Source organism: Muntiacus reevesi, chromosome 22 (genome assembly GCF_963930625.1).
Source record: "Muntiacus reevesi chromosome 22, mMunRee1.1, whole genome shotgun sequence".
In the NCBI taxonomy this organism is placed as follows: domain Eukaryota; kingdom Metazoa; phylum Chordata; class Mammalia; order Artiodactyla; family Cervidae; genus Muntiacus; species Muntiacus reevesi.
In genome coordinates this window covers 3,115,941-3,142,017 of record NC_089270.1, presented here as the reverse complement: position 1 = coordinate 3,142,017, position 26,077 = coordinate 3,115,941, and the positions used below count along the sequence as shown (strand labels likewise).

Here is a 26,077-nt window from a genome sequence, read left to right as displayed (position 1 = left end):
GCTCACAGGCACCCAGGGAAGTGGCCTTTGACGAATATTAATAGGATTCAGGTCTATTTGCTCAAGCAGAGCCAAGTCAATGGGATCTGAATATTTCTGCTTCCAGAGATGAGGGGAGGCTGGACCAGGCTGGGCTTGATGTTCTGAGCAGACCTGGACGCAGGTTAGCACACAGCAGGTCCACAGATGAGGGCGACCCCGGGTCCTAGGTAAAGGAGGAGCGTGACAAGGCGCTGGCTTGCCAGGTGGTCCGGGAATCCATCGTGAACTTCCTTTTGCCCACGTGCCTGGGGCCAAGACTCCCAAACTTCCCAACTTGTAGCCTGCGTGTCAAGTGGGTCGGTCACCCCGGGCAGAGAATGGCTCCCAGCAGGAGGCGAGAAAAAAACCCGACTACTGGGCACCGCGGTCCTGATGCTGGCCAGGTGGCCAGTGACTTGCCCCCCACCCGCCACTCCAACCCAGAGCCGCAGATCGCGGGCCTGGAGCCGATCCTCTCCAGACTGCTGCGGCCTGGAGCGGCGGCTGGAGCGGCGGGAAATACAAGGTTCTATTCCTGGCATGACCCTCTTTCCCAGAACTGGGACGGGGGGGCCGGGCCGCGGCCAGGGTCTCCGTCATGGCCTGAGACCCTCTCTGGGTCTCCGAGTCTCACCAGTCTACCCTGGACCAAAGCCCGCTGCCGCAACCCACCCTCACAGGCCTGCCTCCCTGGCTGGACCGTGCCTCGAGGGCAGTGCCTGGCATCGCCCAGCGGGGATGGACGACCCCCCTTCTGCCCCTAGCCGTCTCTGCTCCCGAACAAAAGGACGCGCAGGGCTGTGTCTGGCTGCAAGGGCACATGGGGTCAGCTGCCAAGCGCTAGGTCACGGGCGTCCCTGCTGCGGGGCAGGGAGGGGGCCCTGGCCTCCAAACTAGGGGCCACGCCTGGACCCCCACTGGTCTCCCCACACACCCGCCCCCCACCCAGCCCCCCGGACAGGGTCAGTGTTCCTGTTTCAGCGTGCCAGGCCCCCAAGCCCTCTGCAAGGACGTGGGCCTGGTGTGGCCCTCAACTCTCGGGGAGGACGAGGGGCCAAGGAAGATGGACGACCCGGGCGCCCATGTCCCCTCTGCGCCCCTCGCCCCCACTGAGTGACCCGTCCTCCCTAAGCCCTGGCCACACCTGCACGGGGGCTTTAACCTCCCCCCGCCCCCATTCACAGATAAACATGCTGAGAGTGCTTGACGCCCCACCCCTGCCCTGGCTCAGCCTGCAGTCATGGGGGGGGGCGGGGTGGGTCTAGCAGACCCCCGGGTGCCTATGGCCTCCACGCTCCCTCCCTGTCCCCTCTCTGGATGCCGTGACTCCTCGGCCCCCTGTAGCCACATCATCACTGAGCACTTCCTGCTGGCGAGGCGCTATGCAAGGTACCGTGAGGGCAGACAGGGGGTCACAGTGCCTGAGAGGCAGATGGCACCTTACCCAGGGCCTAGCATGGGGCGGAGGAGTGAGTGAAACTCCTCACACGCCCTACACGCTCACCTCTGCCCTTCTCCTACGGCTCTGTCTGACTCCCATGTGGTGGGCCATCACCTCCTTCAGGAAGTCTGCCAGGATTTCTCTTTCACGGAAGGTCAGTTCCCTGCCCTCTGTCCATTCCCCCACAGCCTCCTGGAGGAGTGCTTTTTCTCATGGTGTGTCTTCCCCACACGCTGTCCGCCTTTCTCACCAGGCTGGAAGATCTTGGAGGGAAGAACTCCCTCAAGGTCACATTCTGCACCTGGCCAAGAGCTCCACAAGCTCAGGTGAAACCACCTCCTTCCCCCTCCCCCCGGGGATGCCTGTCCATGAGACCCAGGGAGGTGGGGAGGGCCTCCTGTGAAAGAGGAGTGTCCTTGCCCTGGGAAGGGGCAGGTCCTCATGGAGGAAATAGGAACGTTGGTGGGGGGAATCCAGGGAGCCACCTCCTCCCTGAAGACTGCTTTAAGGGGGTCCCAGGAGGCAGGCTGAGGCCCGCTGTCCCTCCATCACCCCAAAATCCAGAGCAGAGCCCCGCTGAGGTCTCCTGGAGGCGGGAAGGGTGCCTGGGAGTGAAGAGAGGAGGGTGCCCATGGGCAAGCGGCCCCCTGTGGCCAGGGATGGGCAGGAATTACCCGCAGGGCCCGTCTCCTGTGAGATGTCCTCGCCGAGGTGCCGATCCTGGAGGCGCCGGGCTGTACTTTGAGAGAGGGATCGTTTCTCTGCAAGTCCCTTTCAGAAGGCTGCCCCACCCCCACCGGTCACCCCATCCTGCCGCCCCCTCCAGGGGTGATGACATCATCCTGTACTGTGATACCCCGGGTCAGTGGGAGGAGCGGGAGAGAGCCGCCCCCCCACCACCCGTCTGCCAGGTGAGGGCGTGGAGGAGAATCACCAGCACATGCAGGTGCTCGGAGCAGGGCTCCCGCTGGGCCCGGGGAGCCGGCTGACCCACATCTCACGCAGGAGGGAGGACGCAGCTCAGCAGCACCCGGGATCTGGAGGAGCTCCCGCCACCAGCCGGGTCCCCGGGGCGGGTTTCTCAAGGTCACCTGGCCTCTGTGTGCCCACCTGTAGAATGGGCACTCACGGAGACCACTCCTGCAGTGTCTGGAGGACCCGAGCAGGGATGCTGTCTGGGATGTTACGATGATCATTGCGACCATTCTCTGCCACCGCTGAGGCCAGAGCCCTCGGAAACACGTGACCACAGTCCTCGGATCAGAAGACCCGGTGGGGGAGACGCGTGCCCCCCAGGGGGCAGGGGCATTGAGGGTGCTCCCAGCTCGGAGCACCGCCCCCCTCACCAGCCACGTGACCATGGGTCCTGCCTCCCGTCTTAGTCCAGTTGCCCCCCCCATCTGAAAATCGGGAGCAAGAATCCGTGCCCCGCCGGGCTCTGTGGCATTCCAGACGGGGCCTGGACGACCTCCCCGCCCGCCCGCAGTTACCAGATGCCCCACAAATGGCAGACACTGATCTCCATTAGACAAATCAATTGCTCCCTTGGGCTCGGCTCTGCCACCAGCTGGGGGGTGGGGTGCCGGAGGTTGCCAGCACACACCCAGGCTATATTTAGCTCTCCGCTGCAGCCCTGCCAGGGCGGGGCATTTCTGCAGGGGACGCCGAGTTTCAGACCAGCCACCAACTGCTCATCAGCCACTGTGAAACCTGCTCCAGAGCCCACTGAAACTGCTCTCTTGCTTCTAACAGTGGATGAAATTATCCCGAGTACACACACACACACAATCCCTGCATCATGTCGGTGCCACTCAAAGGCCTAGTGCCACAGTGAGAGTCCACCTCCCAGAATAGAGAACGCCGTCCGATGCCTGGAGCAGGAGCCGGCTGGTGCCAGGGGCTCAGACAGCTGGTCTCCACTCAAGCCTCTTGAGACCAGTACTGAGCACAAACCTGCCCCCCACCCATCCCCCCCGCACATCCTTAAAATGAAGAAGGTGGGAAAATAAAACAGTCAAAGCATCAGAAGAAAAACAAGGCAGAGCTGCCCACAACTCCTGCCTTCCAATGTGTTTCCTGCCTGTTTTGTAGATGACGCTGTGTATAAAGTTGCGGACCCCGTATTCTTCATCACCAGCGCGGACACACGCCTTGTACTGCTCCTTGACAGTCGTATTAACGACTGCATAATACTCCATCTTTTATCACCAGTTCCAAGTGTGGTCTAGGAGCCCTGGGGTCCCCGGGATGCAAGCAGGGTGCCGGCCGGGTGGAAGCCGTGTTCATAGTAAGACTGAGATGCTATTTTCCGCCACTGTTCCCTCTCCCTCCCAAACGTACGCCGGAGTTTGCCCGAGGCCCCGTGACAGGTGGCATCACAACTGACAGAACGCAGGCCGGACACAGGCTCCAGCCTCCGTCCATTAAACCAGACGTAATGAGATTTGCACAGCTGTGAAGCAAGGCCAGTCTGTTTCCTGAAAACACTCGCAGTTAACATACAACAGGCTATTTTCCTTATTCAATGAATTAAAGATGCTTAAAAATTCTCCATTTTAACGTCTTATACGCGTGTCGTTTAGTCGCTCAGTCATGTCCGACCTTTCATGACCCCACCAGGCTCCTCTGTCCATGGGATTTCCCAGCAAGAATACTGGAGTGGGCTGCCATTTCTTTCTCCAGGGGCATCTTCCCAACCCAAGGATCGAACCTGCGTCTTCTGTATTGGCAGGCAGATTCTTTACGACTGAGCCACAAGGGAAGCCCTGTCTAAGGCAGTGAATATCAATAAATACAATGCACTTAAAGAAAAGCTCTTTGGGGTCCTCAGTAATTTTGAGTGAAGGGGTCCAAAGCCCTCAAAGCTGGAGAACAGCGGCGACGGAAAGACAGACGGACAGTAATTTCCTGAGTCAGCATCACTGGCTGGACATTCACCCTGCAGAGCCTGTGACCCAGCAGTGAATGAGTTTTTATGCACCAACCATATCTGTGCTTCAGAACCTTTCTTCAGAAGATTCCTGAGAGTCGCCTCCTTCTACCGAAAGCATGAGCGTATTTAAGGCTCAATGCATCTCGCCTAGCTGCTCCCAAGAGACCGCACACACCCACAGAGGCCCCTGAGGCCATCAGCTCTGGGGACTCTGGGATGTTTATATTCAGCTGACTTGAGAGGCACAATTTTTATCCCATGAGAGGTCTTTTCTCTAACCCTCAGATCTTCTACAGACCCCGCAAGGAGGGAAAAAAAGGGTTTCAGTCTCAGAAACAGAATGTTCGAGAAGCTGCCTGGGAAAGCTGAATAATGCCCACCCCCCCCCAATATACTTGTGTCCTTATCCCTAGGACCCATGGGTGTGACATCATGTGGTTAAAAGGATGCGATGGTTGGTCTTTGCAGATGGGATACAGTTAAGGACCCTGGGATGGGAGGGTCACCCTGGGTTACAGGCCCCAAGCGCACACGCCAGCATCCTCAGAGACGGAGGCAGAGGGAGACCTGGCCACACACTCGGATGGGGCGGCGGGCGATCTGAAGGTGCTGGAGATGCTGGCCTTGAGGTGCGGGTGACGCGGCCACAAGCCAGGGAGCCTCTGGCAGCCAAGGAGAGACGGGGAGGGGACTCCCCCAGCACCTCTGGAGGAGGCCCCGCCCTGCCGAGACTTGACCTCAGCCCAGGGACACGGATTTTGGACTCCGGGCTTCCAGACCTGGGAGAGAACAACTTTCTGCTATTTAGCCCCGAGGTTTACGGAGCTCCCCGCCACCCGTCCCCCTCCTGGTGGAGGCCCCAGTATTGGGGACTGCCTCCCCGCTCTGTCAACCCTATTCCCTGGGCACCAGCTCCTAGAAAACCTTGCGCTGGGCTGCAGGCTGTCCCCGCAAGGGGCCTGCTTAGGGCTCGGTGTGTGAGCTGTTGCCAGTGATTTTAAGTCCTCTCAACTCCTTTTCAGAGGCTGCCGGCTGGCTGGGTGCTCCGCCCAGCAAGCTACCCTAAGAGAAGGAATCTAGGGGGTCAGGTCAGGGGACGGGGGCTGACGGAGGAAGACGAGGTGGCCGTGGCACGGACAGAGCAAAGCTCTCCCGTGGCGGGTGCGGGGGGTGGGGGGGGTCCGGCTCCACCGGAGCGGAAAGAGTGAGGCGGGGGGATGACGGGGTCTGGCGGGGAAGAGCCGTGCAGGCGACGCTGAGGTCTGGCGGGGACCCCAGCCCGAGGAAGCGGGAGGCGGCCCTGGGGGGCCCTTGCAGGACGCCTGTGGTCCTCAGCACGCAGACCTGCCCTGCGGCTCACGCACCGTGCGTGCCCCAGGCCCGGGCCGCACCCCGCGCCCGGCAGAGGCGGCCAGGGAGGCGCCTGGCTGGATGCTGGGCTTCTGCACACAGATGGCGCTTCCTGATTTCCGAGGCAGGTCAGGGGTGTGTTCAAGGGAACCGGTGCCTGTAGCCCCGCACCCCACAGCTACGCCTCAAGTGCTTGGCAGAAGCGGCCGGGCTCAGAGCTGGAGGAGAACGGCGGGATGCGGGCGGCCGGCGAGACGCGTGTCACGGGGTCAGCGTGGCCGCAGCCAGAGCAGCAGCAGGAAGGTGCTGGCCGGGTCCTGGCCTGGCCCGACGGCCCCCTCGCTGCCCAGCCCGGCCCTTCCTGGGTGGCTGGCTCGCTTCGGCCACCCTGGACGGTCCGCTCATCCTCCGTGACCTCCGCCCATGCACCTGCCGGCCACCTCTCCCACGTGAGCGCCCGTATCTGGCTCAGCCTCGCCGCCCCGCATCCCTGCACTCTGGGGGTGTCGGACTGTACTCTCCCTGTGACGCTGCCCCACACTATCCCTCGCGGGTGCTCAGTAGACCCTCCGGGAGGCAGGCGGCCCCCACTGCATGCGACACCAAGTCACGTGGTGGCTGCAGAAGCCCTTCAGCTTGCAGACTGAGGCCGCCCTTCCTGCATCTTCAAAGCCAGCCGTGCCGCACCCCATCTCCTCTCCCACCTCTGCGTCTGCCACCGCCTCCCCTCTTCTCTGACCCTCCTGCCTCCTTCCTCTCAGGCTCCTTGAGACAGCATGGACCCCCCGTGAGTACCACCCCCCAACTGCAAGATCCCTTTAATCCCATCCTCAAGGTCCCTTTTGCCATGTGCGTAACATATCCCCCCCGTCTGGGAACGAGGCCAGGGGCATCCTTGGGGGCCGTTGCTCAGAGATGAAGCAACTCAGAGAGGGGGAGTGCCCACGTGCAGGTCACACGGCCTCTCCTGGAGCCCCCGGTTCCAGCTCCCGTTCACTGGTCCTGAGGATGGAGGCAAGGGTCTTGGACCTTCTGGGTTCTGGGAGAAGGAATTCCAGCACCAGGGGGTGGGGAGGGGGAGGGAAGGTGACAGGAGAAAACACACGTGTTTGGGGGAATCACCAGCAAGGACAATGCTCTGCACAGTTAGTTCAGTCGCTCAGTCGTGTCCGACTCTTTGTGACCCCATGGACCACAGCACGCCAGGCCTCCCTGTCCATCACCGACTCCCGGAGTCTACTCAAACTCATGTCCATTGGTGAGGCCATCCAACCATCTCACCCTCTGTCATCCCCTTCTCCTCCTGCCTTCAATCCTTCCCAGCATCAGGGTCTTTTCAAATGTACACAGTAGGTGCTCAATAAACCAAGTAAACAGGCATTCTAGAACAGCCTTGAGCCCTCGAGGGGCTGCCGATGGCAGGGATCAGAGGTGGCCCCAGTCAGGCTGATGCTGGACCGTATCTGGACCCGTGGACCCTCTGTGGGTGCTGTGGCTGTGTGGTGATACCCGCCCTCGCCCCGCCTCTGGGCTCCCCTGCGTGGCTGTGGACAGTCACACCGTGCAATGTGTGTTGGTGGGGGGGTCACGATCCCAGGACCACCCCCCCCAGTCCAGGACGACAAAGGCCCCAGGGTCCTGCTGGCGCGTAGGAGCGTTCTGCATGGTCCCCGAGCAGGACTGAGCCCCCACGGCCACAACGGCCACCCATCCAAATGCCCCATGGCTCTTCCCCACCTCCACGCCCCAGTCCTCCCACTTCTGCTTCCTGGGACCCCCTCCCAGGTAAAACCCCTGCAGCCTCACCCTAGTCACTCAGAACATAAAGGTGGGGGTGGGCCCCCGGGAGCATTTGACACTCGGGTCACCAAACTGACGGGGGGCCACAGGGTGGTCCTTATAATTCCTCCTTCTTGGAACTTCACGCCCAACTGCAGCGCTAACCGGGGCCTTGGAGATGCCATTTTCCAGCAAGATCCTGGGGCCCCTGACATCTAAGCAGAAGCAGGAGGTCAGAGCAGCAGATCAGAGAGGCCTGACCCTGAGTCCTCGACCGGGATGGGGGGGGAGCTGGGCATGAAGCGGGGACCCGAGCTCCATCCATCACCCGACCTCCATTGGAGGCTGTTCACGGAGCCCTGAATTGAGGCAGAGTCTGTGCAGATTCGGGAGTGGAGATCCACTCGGCTCAGCAGGCGGGTGTGCATAGCGGGGCCACTGGGCGCTGGCTGGAGTCGGGTGGCCCGATCTGTCAAACCCCTCGTTCTGTTAGGAAGAAACAGGCCATCCAGCGTACCCGTTTTGTGCAGGGGGCCGGGTGGAGGCCCTGTGTGTGCGGTGAGGACAGCCCTGCAGGACTGAGTCGGGGCTGACATCCAAAGCACCGCTCAGAACCCGGGAGGACCACTCTCGGGGGACCGGGCTTCTCCTGACCCCGGCACCAGGCAGGGGCTAAAACAGCGTCGGGCGGGCGGGGCAGCACAGGCAACAGAACCAGCAACAGAGGAAGCGCCGCGGACCGGAGGCCGTGCCAGCCGATGCCCGGCGGACCTTGCAGGTCTTGCCTCAAGCCCTGGGACAGCATGTCTGGCTGTGACAAAAAAAAAAAAACCCACCCCAGGCCCCTGGCCCCACAGTCCACGGTCAGTCCTGAAAAGCAGGTGCTGTTACCTCCACCTGGGAGGTGGGGAAAACGAGGCAAAGAGGGGGACCTGTGCAACCTGGTGGCCGGGACACTCTAGCAGGTGACAGTTGGGACTGGGACTCAGGTGTTCTGACCCCAGAGCCCTCAAGGCATCAATCAAGACCACCTCCCTTGTGGCTTAGAAATCTCCAGCTAAGGCAACATGGCGCCCGAAACCCCCAATATATCACTTTGCAACGGAATTGGTTCAGCCTGGGTCCGGCTCCCCACTAGCCTGGAAGCCTCCCGCCCCCGCCCAGGGTAGGAGACGCCGGCAGGGGTCAGAGCACACCTCCTCCTCCCCAGGTCTTCCCCGGGACTCGGACTCAGCTGCTCTGCTGGCTTGGGTACCAGGCAGATGTCCACAGAGGTGGCTTCCCAGGCAGGCTGCAGAGAAAGGCCCTTAACCAGGCCCCCTCGGCGTGAAGGGCAACGTGCTTCCTGCCGTGAAACCGTCAGACGAGGTCCACGGGGCCCAGAAGGGTGATCCGAGACGTCACGGCTCACACCGTGTGTTTCCCTGAATGGACGACGGCTGAGCCTCAGACCCGGACGATCTCCCCGCTGCAGTGCAGGGCAGGGGGCGGGCTGTCAGGAGAAAGCAGGTCACACCTCTGGGGACGGCGGTGGCCCTCGTGTTTTCAGACAGGTACACTGAGGCCCAGAGAGGGAAGTCAGCTGGCCCAGGGTCACAGAGAGGTCCGGCGGGTGGGCCCGAGAGTCCGGGGAGCTCAGACACTAACGGGACGGTTGACGCCGGCGGGGCTGGAGCTGGAGAAGCCTGGGACGGCCACGAGTGCCCCCTCCATCAGGAGCGGTCAGCTCCAGGAGACCCCAAGAACCCGGCAGAGGGGAGAGCGAGGCAGGGGTCAAGGTTACAGGGAGGCGTGTGGACTCCACGCGGTGACCCTCTCCCGGTCTGAGCGGTCCATCCCCAGGTGGATCCCTGGTGCTGAGCCATGACCCTGGACAGGAGCGCGTTGGAGGCACAGGGCAAGTCCTCAGGAGCAGACAGGGATGGGCAGGGGCTGGCTCTGCCTTCCCAGCTACGCCGGCAGGCGCCACACCTCGGAACCGGGCCAGGCTCCTCGGCTCAGGTGAGGACACCGGCTGTGAGTCCCCGCCCCACGCTGTCACCAGCAAGCGTCATCGTGAGGCCCCCAGGGGATCAAACCTCACCCACCCCAAACACGCAGCCACACATCACATAGTCACCATCGCAGCCCCTAATGCATACAGGGGGACAGACAGACAGCGCCCTCCCGCCAGCTGGACACACAGGATTCAAATCCAGCTCCGTCGTTCACCAGTGATGGGATGGGATGCCCGGCGCCCTCCTGGGCGTCCACCTCCCCATCTATAGGCGGGGACACCCCGGCGACCCTGAGGAGCCCTGAGAAGCCCTCGGCGGAGCAGGGCCCGAGAGGGGGGCCCCACGAGCGGCAACACCCTGACACTGAAGCAGGCTGCTGCCCGACACCCTAGAGACCTTGGCGATGGAAACATCCCCGGGTAAACAAACACGCGGCACTCGGGTTGCTCTGCCCTGTGTCTGAGCGGCCAGAGGCAGCCCAGCGGGTTGGCACCCCTCTGACTCGGGCCGCAGCAGCTCGCGAGACCACACGATCACCGGGAAACATGAGCCGCCATCTGAACACCAGCCCGAGCTTTCCTGTCCCAACTATTGTATCTGCTTCTCCAGCCTCTCCAGCAGCTGAGAAATTAAAAGATGCTTACTCCTTGGAAGGAAGGTTATGACCAACCTAGACAGCATATTAAAAAGCAGAGACATTACTTTGCCAACAAAGATCCATCTAGTCAAGGCTATGGTTTTTCCAGTGGTCATGTATGGATGTGAGAGTTGGACCATATAGAAGGCTGAGCGCCAAAGAATTGATGCTTTTGAACTGTGGTGTTGGAGAAGACTCTTGAGAGTCCCTTGGACTGCAAGGCGATCCAACCAGTCCATCCTAAAGGAAATCAGTCCTAAATATTCATTGGGAAGACGGATGCTGAAGTTGAAGCTCCAATATTTTGGCCACCCGATAAGAAGAACTGACTCACTTGAAAAGACCCTGATGCTGGGAAAGATTGAAGGTGCAAGAAGGGGATGGCAGAGGATGAGCTGGTTGGATGGCATCACTGACTCAATAGACATGAGTATGGGTAAGCTATGGAAGTTGGTGAAGGACAGGGAGGCCTGGCGTGCTGCAGTTCATAGGGTCGCAAAGAGTCAGACATGACTGAGCGACTGAACTGAACTGAACTGAGCCTCTCCCGCATACCAGGCACTTGGGACCCTTGGTCCCTATGGAGACCCCAGAAGAGGTAGCATCAGAGGCTCGGAGAGGTCCGAGGATCCCATGCTAGCAGGTGGCAGAGATGGAACCCGAGCCCGGAAGAGCCCGTGTCTGCAGCACAGGGGCCGTCCGACCCAGGGACCAGAGTCGGGCATCCACGGGGCAGCTCAAGGTCACGACAGCTGGCCTGGCCCTGAGGCCCACCAGCAGGACAGACCCCTCCCAGAGGCTCCGCCCCCCCCTGCCGGCTGCCTGCACCACCAGACTTGCCGACTCCCTCTAGCCGGCTCACAGCTCTCCCACAAGACGGCAGACGCTCTGGAGGGCCAGGGTGTCTGACCGGCGACTTGTCCAGAGTGTGGGTCACACTCCCTTTGCTGAGACAGTAAGACTGGGCTTTCCAAGAGTTCACCCAAGTCAGGACTTGGGTCCAGAGAATATGCCGACTGCCCCCAAGCCACTTCATTGGACAGAAACCAGAAAGAATCGAAGCACCTCAGGTGGCGGGTTAGGAAGTGACCACGGATGCGAAGGACCAACAGTTTGGAGATGAGGATTCCCGGGCTCTCCAAGAGCTGCCGGTTCTGGGGCAATGACCATCCTCTTCAGGTGCAATTTCAGATGGATTTCTGGGTCAGGATGATTTGTCTTCAGCTCCACCTATGTCAGATGCTGTCACCCATGGAAACTGGGCACGTGTGTTAAGATCCATGAGCTGCCAACTGGGAGACCTCCATTCGAGCAAAGGAGTGGCCCCTGCAGATGGAACTGCCCAACCTGTCACCAAGTCATGGGCTTTGGAAGCAGCACGGGCCCACCTTAGGCCCGGAACCAATGCCCTTCTTTTTGATTCCTCATTGCAAAAGGCAAGCACACACAATGAAAAAAAACAAAACCGGGGAAGGTGACAGGAAGCGTAAAGATGCCGGGGGTGGGGGAGCACTAGCTCTTTCGCCGCCTCCCACAGAGGGGGACGCCCTGGACGTCACGATTTCCTTCTGGTCTGCTCCCTGCACTGTTTCATAGCGTGGAGGTCACATAGGACGCGCCATTGTGTCCTCAGCTGTTTTCTAAAGCTTTTCTTAAGCACTTTCTCCTAACGTGAGAAACTCCAGTCACACAAGTAACTAGAACGTTCTCGCCATTCCCCTCCCCCAGGAAGCACGATGCCGCTTGCTCTGCTCTACAGCTGAGCCCCGGGCCTGGGGCGGTGCTGGGCACACAGCAGGGGCTTAGGAAACATCTAAGCCCCACGGATGAAGGACCGGACGAAGGACCCACGGATGAAGGACCGGATGAAGGACCCACGGATGAGAGATCGGACGAAGGACCCACGGATGAAGGACCGGACGAAGGACCCATGGCCTACGTCCCGTCACTCCCCACCACATACACGCAGCAGATTTCTGACTTTCTGCCGCTGTTTGAGATGCTGTGGTGAACCAGCCCCGACTCGGATTAAACATGTTTCTCTGTTTCAAATGCCGGGGCCGCACCAACCGGAGCAGAGGATCGGGGCTCGGGCTCTGCATCTACCGCACACTCTCGTGGCCCCAGGACGGCCACCTTTCCTTCCCTGGGGCTCGGTTTCCCCTCTGTGTGGGTGGGTGGGCTAGGACTGGAGCATCCCCCAGGCCCCTTCCAGCTCTGCGTTCCTAACCCATCAGTCACAGGAAAAGAAGACAGCTGAGCTGCCACCCAGCTTTCCACCTGGCCCTGCCCTCCCCTTCTGGGCTGAACTGCATCCCTCCCGCAAATCCATAATCCAGTATGACTGGTGTCCTTTTAGGAAGCGAGAAGGACACAGACACACAGAGGAAAGAGCATCTGAGGACACAGGGAGGAAATGGCTACTCACACGATGAGGCGAGAAGCCGCAAGAAACCAACCCTGCCCACGCCTTGATCTCAGACTTCCATCCAGTCTCCAGAAGTGTGAGAAGATACAATTCTGTTGTTTAAGCTGCACGGCCAGTGGGCACCTTGTTACGGCAGCCCTGGGAGACCAATGCAACGCCTGCCCCCCATGAAACTCACCTGGGAGAATCCTGCCCACCAGACCTGCAGCCGCCCGGGCAGGACACACGGGCGCCAAGAGAGCATAGACCCGGTACCCAGAGGTGGCAGGGTTGGCTCTGGAGCCCCGCTGGGCTCAGGCTCGTCCCTCTGCCCCACCTTGCCCCGCCCCCCGTGACCACACGGACTAGGACGCTAGAAGACCATCACCAGGCTCATCGCCATCTCCTGGGCCCCACCTGGGCTCCGGGATGATGCCAGCCTTCCCTGGGGAGGGCCATCAGGGGACCTGCCCTCGTGGACGAGGGAAGTCCCCGACCTGCCAGATGCGCACGGTGGCTACGAGAGCCCGGGTGTGGCCAGCAGTGCGCACAGAGCCAGAGGGGCTCCCTCCACACGGCGGGGAAAGCAGGGCGCGGTGACTGCAAACAGAACACAGCTCGCGCGCTCGGTCAGGCTTATCTGACGCAGAACACCAGCTCCTCCTGCCTCACCGTACTGCTTCCTCATCCCCCTGAACACTGAAATGAATGTGCGACAAAGCAAGTAGGCACGGGGCCTGGAGGCCACCCCAGAGCCCCCTCAAAGGTGCCCTGAGTGATCAGACTGAAGGAAGACACGCCTGCAGCCGGCACAGCATAAAGGGGAGCCTCCCTCCAGGGGCCGGTGTTCAGGTCCCCTCAGGCTCCGACCGTCGGCTGGTCTGGGCTACTGGAGACTGGACCACGTGCTCCCAGCCACGCCTGCTGGCGCCCAGCTCTGGGATGATGCCAGACTTCCCTGGGAAGGGCCGTCAGGGGACCTGCCCTTGTGGATGTAGGAAGCCCCTGGCCTTCCAGATGTGCACAGTGGCCACGAGAGACTAGGTGCGCGGCGCCAGGGACCACCGTCTGCTCTCTCCCATCGTGGCTGTGGGTGAAAATTTCACTGCTGTGCAGGTCACGCGCCGGGCCATGAGCGACAGGTGGCGGGTCGGTGTGCCCACTGCCAGTCCCAAGGGGCTGCGCTGACTCAGAGAGGCTGAAGTTTACTGACCCGCACGAGCCCCTGAGGAAGGACCTACTAGGTGCGGGGTTTCCGCTATTACCTCATCCTTTCCACGGGGGCAATGATACTGCTTTCAGGAAGCCAAGCTCAAGAAGCGGTCACGCTGTGTCCAAGACCAGCAGGTGGACACTATGATTCAAACCCCAGTCTCCTTGCCCTCTGATCCCCCCAAGACCTCTGGTGACCACCTACCCCTGCTCCCAGGACAACCACAAATGAGGGGGGAAATGCCACGGTTCCTTCCAGGGCTCCCCCTGATTACAGGAGAGATCGGAGGGATCAATTACGGTTGGGGAGAGCCTAAAATTACCTGGTGCACCCTGCCATTACCTCCCCCCACCTACCATTAGATAAATGTGTCTGGAGGCTCTGCCAAGGCGGGGTGCCCTGTTCCCCAGCCACCTCCAAAGAACAGGTTGGCCATTTCAGAAATCCTCTTCTAGAGGAGTCTGCCTCCTCCAGCCTGCCATTTGCTCTCAGCTTCTCTCCCAACTCCCACTGCCCGTGTGGTCCCTCCTTCCTCAACTAGGAGGGGGAGGGGACAGACTCCCCTTGGGGGGGTGCTCCCGGGAAACACAGGTTCCAAGCAGACAGCAGACAGGAAATGGTCCCTAAAGGCACACTCCCTCCACAGTCCTGTTTGTTCCCTACCCTCCCGCCCCTCGGGGAGAAACAGCTGTCTCCTCTGGTTTCTGCGGGGTGGCCAGGGGTCCATACTGTAGTCTGCGGGGAGATGGGCTCAAGGCAGGGCACAGGAGTCAGGAAGCACCAGCTTCAAAACCCAGCCCCACTGCAAGACCTGAGCAAGTGACTCAAGCCTGGTGAGGCTCGGTCGCACCCTGGAAAATGGGGTGATGGCCTCTCCCTGCCGGGGAATGTAGAGACAAGCCCTCCAGCCAGGGCTGGGTCCCCAGAAGGCTCTCAAAACGGGGCTCTGGTCACTTCAGAGTCTCTCCAGGAGCCAAGGCCCCCAGCGGTAGGCCTCAGTTTCCCCCAGCGCACTAGGTGGTGGTGACGTGGGATTTTTCCAGCGCCGCACAGAGGCCGTCAGACCCTGCGGGTGCGGCCCCAGAGGCAGCAGCCTGGGTACGCAGTGGAGGGGACGAGGGGCCGGAGAGAGCACGCGCGCGCATCGCGGAGGGCCGCACACCAACTGCGGGCTCCGCGCCCCCAAGTCTGCGCTGGGCGAGCCCAGGGCGCCGGGGGGGGATCGACCTGACGCCCCTCCCCAACCCACCTACCCACCAAAGCGCTGCGGGAGTCACACAAGGGCGGCGCCCCCCTGCCGCCAAGCCCTCCCCACCCCCCGACCAATGTCACACACCTCTCCGCCGCAGGGTCTACGGCGGCCGCGCGCCCTTCGCCCGGACCCTACTGCGACCCCGTACTCCGGGGAGAAAAGCAAAGGAGCGGCGCCGTCCAGGCAGCCCAGCGCAGCCGGGCGGTGCGGCGCTCGGTGAAAGGGGTTCCCGGCCCCCCGGGCGCAGGGACAGGGCGGGCGATGGGGGGCGCGCCTGACCTGCCATAATGCAAAGACCCTGGAGCGCAAGTCGGCTGCAGCCGCGGGGCGGTTTCCCGTCTGCAGGTGCAGGCACCCCAGCCCTGGCGGCGCCGCGATCCAGCTTGGGGAGGCCCCGGTTCCCCGCACACTCACCCGCGCTCATCTCAGCGGCAGCTAGGAGTCGGGTCGCCGGGGCGGGGCGGCAGCCGGGCGCTCGTGTCCGCAGGTGCAGCGCCTGCAGGCGGGATGGGCCGCCCGCCCGCCCGCTCCGCCGCAGCCCCTCGGCGCGCCAGCCCCGCCCCGCAGACCCCGCCCCGCCCCGCCCCGAATCCCCGCCCCGCCCGGAGGCCCCGCCCCAGCCCCGCCCCCATACCGGATGCACCCTGGGAAATGTAGGCGCCGCGCTCCGCTCCTCCTCGCTCGGCGCCACCTGCCGCCCCCAGGGATGGACTACAGTTCCGGCAGGCTGCGCGGCCCGCGCATGCGCAGGCTGGCGACGACGCCGCGGCCTCCCGTAGCCCACTCGTGGGGGTTTCTGCGGAGCTGTGCGCGCGGCCTGGCTGGCTGGCGGCCTGGCCATCGGCTGCTGCCAAGAGCCCACGAACGGGCCAGGAGTGCGGCCGGGTGAGGCGCAAGCTTGGTGCAAAGAGCCGCACCGGCCACTCCCTCCCTCCCCAGTTTGCAGGAGAGAATCGAGGCGGGGGCAGGCGGGGGGAGGCAGGGTTTGCCCAGTTGCCCCGGCGAGGGGCGAGGCCTGCGCTCTTGACCCCGTATCTAGGGCTTGGCGGCGGCGACCCGATGTCCTGCCCCAGGCTCCCGGAGCGCCGCATCGGCTGGCGCCGTGGTCTGATCCCGGTGGCGCAGTCTGCGGGCCCCATCCCTCCCCCATGCCCAGGGGCCGACTGTCTTCTGTGACGTCAGTGACCTCCCTGGTCCATCACAGGGAGGGCCTGGGTCCCCGGTACGCAGAGGGAAGGCCCCGGGTGGGAGCACGGGGACCCCAGTGAGTTTCTGCTGCTGATGGAAGGGGTCTTTGGGGGTGGGTGTGGAGGGTCTGGGTTGACCGGTTCAGAAGGTGGACTCCCTGGACCTGGCCCCACCTGGTGGGGGAGAAGAGAGGGCTGGTCCAGAAAAGGTGAACTCTGAACAGAACTCTGAGGCAGGAGCAGATAGCTCTTTCCGGGCCTCCAGCAGCGTCCACCTACTCCCAAGAGAGGCCTGCGGGAGTAGAGAGGCCAGAGGACTGCGGTTCCTGGGGAGAACCAGGCTAGGCAATGCGACCGGTTGGCCCAAGCCCCATGCACCCTAGCAACCTGGAAAGACTGGCTGGGCTGTCTGTTTGTGTAGCTGCCAGGCTCCAAGCCTGTCCTCTGGGGCCTTTTGCCCAGAACACGAGTGGATGTGATGATGGAAGGAAACGAGCAGGGGTCAGGTGCCCTCTTCTTCACCCAACGGCTCTCTCAGCAGTGCAGACCTGAGCAGTCCTTGCCCCTCTGTGGGCATCAGGGCCCCATCCGTGAAGTGGCCAATTGGAGGATCCACCACAGATGAGAGCGTTAAATTCTGGTGGTTAGTTGTGGTGAGGACAGAGCCTGGCCAGTCAGGGTGGGGGCCTGGGGGATCTGACCCCCTGGTGGGGAGCCTGCTTTCTTCTCCGTGTGCATCGTTAGACTGTGAGCAGTCCCCGCCTCTCTAGATACTTCTGAGGCTCCCATGGGCTAATGCACGCTGGGCCCCAGCAGCAGCTGAGGTCAGTAGCTGTGTTTGATATTATCATGCAGTTATTATCCTTCTCAGTGACTTGTATAAGCCTGGCACAGAGTGGGCACCCCACAGATACCCTGCTGAGGAAAGGGAGGGAAGGAGACAGGGTGCTGACCCCGAGCTCCCGGTACCTTCCAGGCCATCTCCCGGGGCAGCAGGCCAGACACCCACCTAATATCAGAGCACCCGCTGCCCCCATGTGTCCTCTTTAGGAAGCTCACCATCAAGTTCCCCACGGAAAGGTGTGGACGGGCCCTTGCTCCCAAGTCCCTGTGAGTCAGAGGGCGAGTGTGAATGCCCTGGTTCCAGAGGTCCACCCGACACGCGGCCACCCAGGGCCTCCCAGTGAGGCCGGCCCCGCCTCTCTGAGCAGGCACCTTCAAATGGGGCAGGGACTGGGGAGTCATAGCCGTTCTCAGCTCCTTGAGGAAGGAACTTCAGGGTCATGTGGTTCCAGCACATTCTTTCACTGGGGTAGAACCGAAGGCCCCAGGAAGTCCTGCCAAGGCCACACAGCAGGTTGGCAGCGAGGGAGGACCCCGGTGTCCTGTAGCCACGTGGGCCTCTGCCCCCTCTGCCCTGGCCCGGCCGGTTCTCCCAGAGGAGAACTCCCCGTGGGCCAGGCCTGCTCACTTGTCTTCCTCCTGCACGGCGCCCGCGGGGGCTGGGTGGACGGAACCAGGCTTCGGTTGTCATCCTTGATGCTGTGAACCAGGTGTGACCTCGGGCAGCTCGTTCACCCTCTCTTGTGTCTCAGCTTCCTCATCCTTCAAACAGCACCTGACCCTCACGGTTCTTAGGAGGATCCCATGAGTCATGTGAATAAAGCACTTCGAAGTGCAAAAAAGTCAGGGCTCAGGGAATGATCGTTATTATATTTATTGTTATTGAAACAGACCAGAGAGCAGTATGGGCCATCACTAGCCCTCAAAGGGTGTTGCCTTTTCTCACCTGTCTTCCATCCATCCATCCATCCACTGTGTATATAGTCATCTAATTCATTGTAGAAAGAGCCCTGAAGGAGGGAGTGTCAAAGGGGCTCCTTGACACAAGGACCTCCCAGACAGGCTCAGGGTCAAACCAAGACACTTAGAACATTTGTTGCATGCTTTCAGATATTCAGAGGACCCGCTGGGTCTTGCTGGTTGCCAGTGGCTACCCCCCACCTTCTCCTCCTGCCAGGCTCACACCTGTGGGTGAAAGGAATGCCCTGGGGTGACCCAGGCCCCTTCCTGCAGGCAGGGTAGAAGCCACACCTGCTCCTCGGCCCACGTACCCCTAAATGTTCCCCCGGGGAAGTCCCCATCTCATTTCACAGGGACCCCCTTCCAGACCCTCACGAGTGGGTGCCCCGGGTGGCCCCGCTGGCCCTCCACCCATTCCTTCCACCTTTGCCCCATCTTTCCTGCTTGAAGACTTAGCAGGTTTCCTTTGGTTTCATCTTCCCTGTGACCCTACAAGCAGGGCTCTAGTCTTCCACCCACCTCCAGGCTTGGGGAGAGGACATGACCTGGCCAGGCTGCGCTCAGGGGAAGCACAGAAGGGGTTGACTTTCCAGGGTGTTGACTGGGTCCCCTGGCTGGCACCTCCAGCGGCAATGCTGGTCCACGTTCCCCCCCCCCCCCCGGGATGGGCCTCGGGGTGCCCAGACTTCCGTCTCCAAGATGAAGATGGGCCCTTGCGTGTTTGCCCCCTTCTCTGTGGCCTGGTGCCCTCCTTGTCCAGACCCGGGCTCCAGGGAAGCCAGGGCTATAATCAGGGAAGGATGGCAGAGCCCTGGGTCATAAAGGAGGGCGTGCCTAAGTGCCAGCAGGCAGGTGCCAGGCAGCTGAAGGGGCCTTGTGGGCAGAGCCCAGGTAGGACCCTGGAGGAGACATGAAGAGCTCCACCGCTGCTGTTTGCTGGCCACTTACTAGGAGACGTGGGTTGTGCCGGCGATGGAGACTGCAGAACAGGGAGGGGCAGCCTCTGCCCCCGCCCCGGGCCCAGCTGGTCCTAGAGTCGAGCCTCTCACAGCAAACCCTGCTTTCCTGTGGGCACCAGGCTATCATTTGGAGGTTCTGTCCCTGGTGACCCAGAGGTGATCACAAAGCAGAAATGATCAAAGCCTAAGTGTTCCTTCTCAAGCGTCTACTAACTGCATAAGACGCTGTGCTCAGCCCACAACACAGCCACCCTGGGCGCCTTTGGGGATACTTTTCCTGCATGGCCTGTGCCAGGTACAGGTTCCCAAGCAATGAGTCCGGTGACCTACCGACAAAGGCCTTTTCTTTCTGTAACAAATGCCCCAGAGGAGGATACAGGCGTCTGTTGCAGCTCCGAGGGCCTGGAAATCCCCTCAGAACTAAGGTCATCTGTCCTGAAAATGTTTACTGCCTTTTTGTGGGGCCTCAAGCCCTTGGGAAGGGAAGGATGTTGAGGGATGAGGTGACAGCTGGGCACAACACCAACTGTGTGGCCCGGGGCCAGTGGGCATCACTGCTGCTTTCTTGAGGCCTGCCCAGGAGGGGCTGGGAGGGAGAAAGGTCAAGAGGGGAGGGCTGGTTAAATGGGGCAGCAGAGCCTGGTGGAGGGATTTGTCTAATCCCCAGTGGGGCCAGCCTCACACTCAGGTAGGAGGAGCAAGGGGTTTGAGGGACTTCCCTGGCAGAAGAGTGGTCAGGACTCCCTGAGTTTTCACTGCCGCGGGCCTGGGTTTGATCCCTGCAGGGAATTATGATCCCACAAGCTGCACAGTATGGCCCAAAAAAGGGGGTGGGGTGGAGGTGGCACGAAATACAGGTGAGGAGGATGCCAAGGGCCAAGGCAGGTGAGGCAAGCAGTGAGGACCAGGGTTGCAATGCTCCAGGACCACTCCGTGCCAGAGAGCCCTCCATTACTATCCTCAGCGTCATCCTTGCACTCATTTAACAGATGGGGAAATTGAGGCTTCACTTGCCCAAATGCAAACCGGTCCCCTGCAGAAGAGCTGGGATGCACACCCAGGCTCTTCTGAAGAGTGAGCCTGGGGGATCTCTCCTGGGTCTGTTGGACCTTCAAGGAGCGCTGAGGAGGTCAAGAGACGAGGCTGAGGGGCCTGAATTGAGAATAAGGGGCTCGGACCATAGGGACCTGAAGCCCTGGAGCCAAACCATGCCAGGCCCTCTCTTCCTTGGGCTGGGGGGTGGCCCAGCCTCACCTGACAGCTCAGCGTCACCCACTGGACTCCACCAGAGAGTCCTTCCTTGGAGAAGACCCCTGAAACCTGGCTAAACCGGGGGCTGCCTCCACTCCCCAAGGCCTTGACTGTCCTTGCCAGGTTGCTGTTTACTCTTGCTGTTTATCCCTTTTGTCTGACGCCCTCACCAAATGTCAGGTTGCCCAGGCAGGGCTTATCAAGGGGTCCCCATCACTTCCCGGGGTCTCCAGGGCATCCCGGGGTCTCCAGGGCACCCTGGGATCTCCAGTGCCTCCCAGGATCTCCAGGGCATCCTGGGGTCTCCAGGGCATCCTGGGGTCCCCAGTGTCTCCCGGGATCTCCAGGGCATCCTGGGGTCTCCAGCGTGGAGGAGTGTAACCACTGAACTCCAGGATCAGTGTGTACCCCTCCTCCCGCCCCAGTGCTCCCTTTTCTGCCTCTCACTCACAGCAAAAGCAAAGATGTGAGCCTCCCCTTCCCCACATTCCTGACCTCACCCTGGGTCTGCCGAGACTTCTCGCCAATTGCTTCTCCCTAGAAAGTGCCCGGTGTGGCTGGGCTCCCCTGGGGCCTGGTCTAGAAAGGCACTGCCCTGGATGCCCAGCCGTGCAGACATCCTGCACGTGGGAGGCCCCAGGCCCACAGAAGAGCCACCTCCAGAGACTCCAAACCACCCAGGGCACCTCTGGGCCTTCTCTCGTCCAAGCCAAGCGGGTTTCTCTGTCCTTTCTTCACCTCCAAACCCAGTCCAGAAATTGATTCACTTAACAGCCAAATGGAGAAACAAATGAAATATGATTTCATTGTGGGAGATTTCCAACCGCTCAATAATTTAAAACCAGGCCATATGAAACCAGGAGTAAAAATAACATGTGACTCACTCCTTGGAACCTCACTCCTTCAAACACGGGTCCACACACCTGGATTATTCAGCGGATTCAGATCCAGCCTCAGCATCCCGTGCCTGTCACTCACCCTGAGCTCTCCAGGCGCTCCAGAAAAGGCCATGTGCTTTCATCGCCCGTGACGGCCGAGTCTGCTCCGTCATTTGGATGGCCCGGTTAACTCCAAGCACTTTGCAGACTTGGCACCGTTTCGCCATCACAGAGAAACTACACGAGAGGGTTCATTACAAGTAATGAAGTAGGATGTCAGGGCCTGATTCGGGAAAGGACGCACCACGGGCAAGACTTGGATTTTTGGCTAGTGATCAAGAAATCATTTCTCTAATTAAATTTGGTGCCTGTGCAGCGGAAAACAGACAAGGGGAGTTACAAGTACGTGAGGGAAATGGAGAGTGAAAGGGCAGTGCCAGCTCATTCACGGATGCAGGGCATTGGGCAGGGCGTTGATTGAGTACTTCTTGTGCTCCAGCCCCTATGCTGGAGATGAGAGAAGAACCGGGCTGGTCCAAGGGGTAACGAATGCAAGGTGGCCTGGTGTCCTGGGGCTGCGGGATGAAGCCCCACGAACCGGGGCCTGAACGACAGAAGTTTGCTGTCCTAGTTGGAGGCCAGACGTCTGAGATCAAGGTGGTGGCAGGGCCGCCCCCTCCCCAGGAGCTCCAGGGGAAGCTCCTCTCTGGCTTCTGGGTCTCCTGGGCACCCTTGGTGTCCCTGGGCTCAGGGCTGCAACTCCCTTGCATTTGGGGGCCTGCCATCCTCCAGCATGACCTCATCTTAGCTAACGGCATCCGTGGATACCCTATTTCCAAGTAAGGTCAAGTTCACAGGTCTCAGAGGGTGGGACTTGAGCCTGTCTTGAGTAGCAGAGAGAGAGGGGGATATGGTTCACCCCAGCGTCACCCGCACAAGGGCCTCCTGGGAGCAAAGCTGCAGGCCTGAGTCCCCCTGGTTGGTGAGAAGAGAGACGCCGGGCCACACATGGAACCAGGTTCCCGCCGCTGCCATCATCTGGACGCCCCAGCCTCGGGAGCCACCCACAGGTCCCCTAAGGCATCGGTGTTTGTTATGTCGCTGAAGCCACATCGTATTGAAGTGTCCTGGGCAGAGTCTCCCTCCAGATGGGTCGGTGCTGGGATCGCTCTTGACCTAAGCCGCAGGACAGTGCGGGAAGCCTGCCCCTTACCTGCTCCCCACCCCACCCCACCCCCGGCCTGGCAGGGGACTGGGGGAATTCCTGAGAGCCTCTGGCTTGCTTGACCCCATCTGAGATGCGGAGAAAGGTGACACCGCCCAACTCTGTTCCAGGCAAGACTCAGCAAGAAAAGCGTGTGTCAGGGAAATGCCTCAGAGGTCAGCCTGCCAGGAAGGAGAAGCAGGCTCACCATGGGTATTCCCTGGGCCCCCCGTTCTTCCCCCCGTGGGGGCCGGTAAAAAGCCAGTGTTCAGTGTGAATAGTAATTGGCAGCATTGCCTATATGGGCGTCCCTGGTGGCTCAGATGGTAAAACATCCGCCTGCAGTGCTGGGGACCCCGATTCAATTCCTGGGTTGGGAAGATCCCCTGGAGAAGGGAATGGCAACCCACTCCAGTATTCTTGCCTGGAGAATCCCATGGACAGAGGAGCTTGGCGGACTATAGTCCACGGGGTCACAAAGAATCGGACAGACCAAGAACCCCGTTCCGCAGCAAAGAGTGCATGGCTCTGAGTTTCAGACCATGAGGTCTACTTCTCCTGCCTCCCCCCCTGCAAAAAACACATCTCCGGAAGCTGCCAGCTGATGGAAGGCCCACCTCCAAGGCGCAGCGCAGGGACTGTTCCCTGTGGGTGGCGCCCTGTTTTCCAGGATGCAGTACATGCTCAGAAAAAGCAGGCGGTTCACGGGCCCAGAACCGAGGGCAGAGCGCTCCTGGCATCATCCTCAGTGGCCCCCTATTAGGGTGTGTGCCGCTCATCTCTGCGGTCTCGGGCTCTGCTGGACCAGGGGTCCCGGCTCAGCATGCATGGAGGGGACCCCAGCTTCCAACAGGAGATGGAGCAAAGACTTCCTCGAACTTGAAACTGACCACTCATGGGGACCTCAGACCAGTGGACCAGAAGGCAGAGTCGCTCTCTGGGGGGTGGGAGTGGGGGTGGTGACTGACCATCATGAGGAGGTAGGAGAGCCCCTACAGCGAGGGCAGAGGGCGTGAGCCTGGCACCCAGAGGACCACAGCGGCACCCCTGGGCTCTTCCGCCGCGAAGGCAGTAGGCACAGGGGAGGTGGGGCAAGGACCGCCAGCGGGGAGGGCTGGGGAGGGTCTAGGCCTCCAGAGACCTTGCTGGAAGTGCCGGCCCAGGGCGTGGAGGAGAGAGAGAATGAGGGCCCAGGGAGCCCCACCTGGAGCCACGGGGCCACATCCTGTTGTGCTGAACCTCCTGGGTGAGTCTGTAGAGACCACGGGCCTCCAGGAGGCAGCCTGGAGGCCTGGCCTTGACGGGGGTGGGGTGAGCAGAGTGGATCCCCTGGAGCTGGACTGTGGGGCACGTCGGGCACAGCCCCGCACGTCTCCTCGATTCTGCCCTGGGCTTCACTGACACGGGTCGTGGGTGCCTGCGAGATTGCCCGGCGTGCCAACCCCGGGGAGCAAGGCCACTCTTGACCAGTCGAGGGGGCATGCGAGTCTCTGGACCCACGGCCCCTCTTCTAGGCTCAACCCCCAGACACGTTCCATGCAGCCCCCTAGAAGATCTGTGGGATCAAGGCCTCGCTGCCTGCAGGCTGACCAGATCAACAGAGTCTATTCGTCACTGCCCTCTGCCCTCTCCCCAGGACCCAGTTCATCCCCAGAGTCCCGTTCATAGTAAACTTCCTCTTCTAAGCCCTGTCTCCTGTTCTGGAGTGGAGTTGGGGAGGGGAGACCAGGCTATGACGTGGAGGGGTCGGAGCAGCAGGACAGGGGGCTGCCTGGACTGGTGGGGGGGAGCTGTCCTGAGGAGCCCCGATGCCAGGCGCAGATCCCAGGGGGCCAGACTCCCTGAGGAATCTCAGAGTGGCCGAGTCTTGTGTCTGAGCTATTTGAGTGCCTATGATCATGAACCTGACCTTTACAGAGACAGGGAGATGGCAGAGACTGCAGACCCCACACGTGTGGGGTCGGGGGAGGGAGACAGAGATTCAGCAAAGTCACAGAGGAGGAGGAGCAGGTGGGGGACGGAGAACGGACCCTGCCCAGTTCTGACGCCAGGACTCGAGAGGGGGGTGCGAGGGCTGTTTTCTCCCCGGGATGCTCGGAGGGCGGAGGACATTCCAGCCGCACGGGGGTGTGAGGGGGTTCACTCATGAGAACAGTGGATGCCGGAGGGCTCTAGAGCTCCAATTTCCTCAAGGAACCCTGGATGAAAAAGGCTCAAGGGAAGAAAAAGTCAAGGGATGTTTCCTTGGCATCAGAGTCCTGCCCCTGGTCACTGTTCTTCTTTTTCTAAACTCGTCCCAGGCTGCTGGGAGGGACGGGGTGAGGGTGTGTGTGGGACGGAGTAGTTCTTGCTGATGGCAAGTAATCTGACCTGCTCTCTGGACAGCAAACTATCTGCCTTCTTGCGCTCGGTGAGAGGGAGACAGACCCAGAGACAGAGGCAGAGAAACACAGTGCCTCCAACTTCTGGAAATGAAAGTGTTAGTTGAGTTGTTCCCTCTGTCGTGTCCGACTCTTTGCAGCCCCATGGACTGTAGCCCACCAGGCTCCTCTGTCCATGGGGATTCTCCAGGCAAGAACACTGGAGTGGGTTGCCATGTCCTCCTTGAGGGGGTCTTCCAAACCCAGGGATAGAACCTGGGTCTCCTGCACAGCAGGCAGATTCTTTACCATCTGAGCCATCAGCAAAGCCCAGCTTCTAATCAGGGAAAACCCCACATGTGGGTTTTCTGAGCAATGACACCCACAACCCAACAACCAGCTGCAAAGGTCGCTTGTCATGTTGTGGTCCCTCTCCGGGCCTCACTCTTCCCATCTTTGAAATGGGAACAATGTGACGGCCCTCGCAGGCTGGCTGGGATGCGCTGTTGAGGTGATGTGAACCCAGTGACCGCCCCCAGTCCCACAGGCGAACAGGGGGCCTGGGAGGCCCTCAGTGTCTCTGGCTCAGGCAGCTTCAGCCCTCTGGCCGCCGTGGACCTCCCCCCCACGGAAGTCCTCACTGTGAGCAGAACGATCACCCCTACTCAGTGAAGTGCCCTCCCTGTCCTGGGTGTTTAAGGGGGACAACCCACCCCCAAGCTATGAGAGCTTTAGGGCCTGCCCTAAAGAGGATCCTGGGGCCGGGGTGGGGGGTGTGGTGTGTGGTGAGCATGTCAGAGAAAACCCAGAGCTGGAGAGATTTTATTCTGGACTATTGCAACAGGTCAATCCTAAAGGAAATCAATCCTTTGTATTCATTGGAAGGACTTATACTGAAGCGGAAGCTCCGATACTTTGGCCTCCTGATGCAAAGAGCGAACTCATTGGAAAAGACCCTGATGCTGGGAGAGATTGAAGGCAGGAGGAGAAGGGGGCGACAGAGGGTGACATGGTTGGATGGCATCAGTGTCTCAATGGACGTGAGTTTCAGCAAACTCCGGGAGATGGTGAGGGACAGGGAAGCCTGCTGTGCTGCCGTCCATGGGGTCGCAAAGAGTCGGACATGACTGAGCGCCTGAACAACAATAATTGCGGCGGGGGAACCAGGTTGAGTCTTGAGTACACGGTCATGGGGGACATGGCCCAGGAGCAGGTGGGGTCAGTGGATGGAAAATCACTGAGAGAGACCACCAGATTGAGGACGGTTCTGGCTTAACAGTCTGACAGCATCCTTGCTGAAGGCGGGACATCAGGCATCCACTAGGGGGCACTGGGGATGAGGCATGAGACCGGATTAGCCCGGTTCTGTCTTTTGAGGACAAGGCTGGAATGGACCCTGGGCGGCA

General features: G+C 60.9%; 1 protein-coding gene across 1 annotated transcript in view; it reads right to left on the bottom strand.

The window, feature by feature from the left end:
* Positions 1-15,578, bottom strand: part of ABLIM2 (actin binding LIM protein family member 2) — a 158,830-nt gene extending 143,252 nt beyond the window's left edge. The window contains exon 1 of the mRNA XM_065914451.1: positions 15,444-15,578. Within this exon, the coding sequence (XP_065770523.1) occupies positions 15,444-15,453 (10 nt within the window). The 5' untranslated portion in view covers positions 15,454-15,578. The remainder of the gene's footprint in view (positions 1-15,443) is intronic.
* Between the last annotated feature and the right edge of the window lie 10,499 nt (positions 15,579-26,077).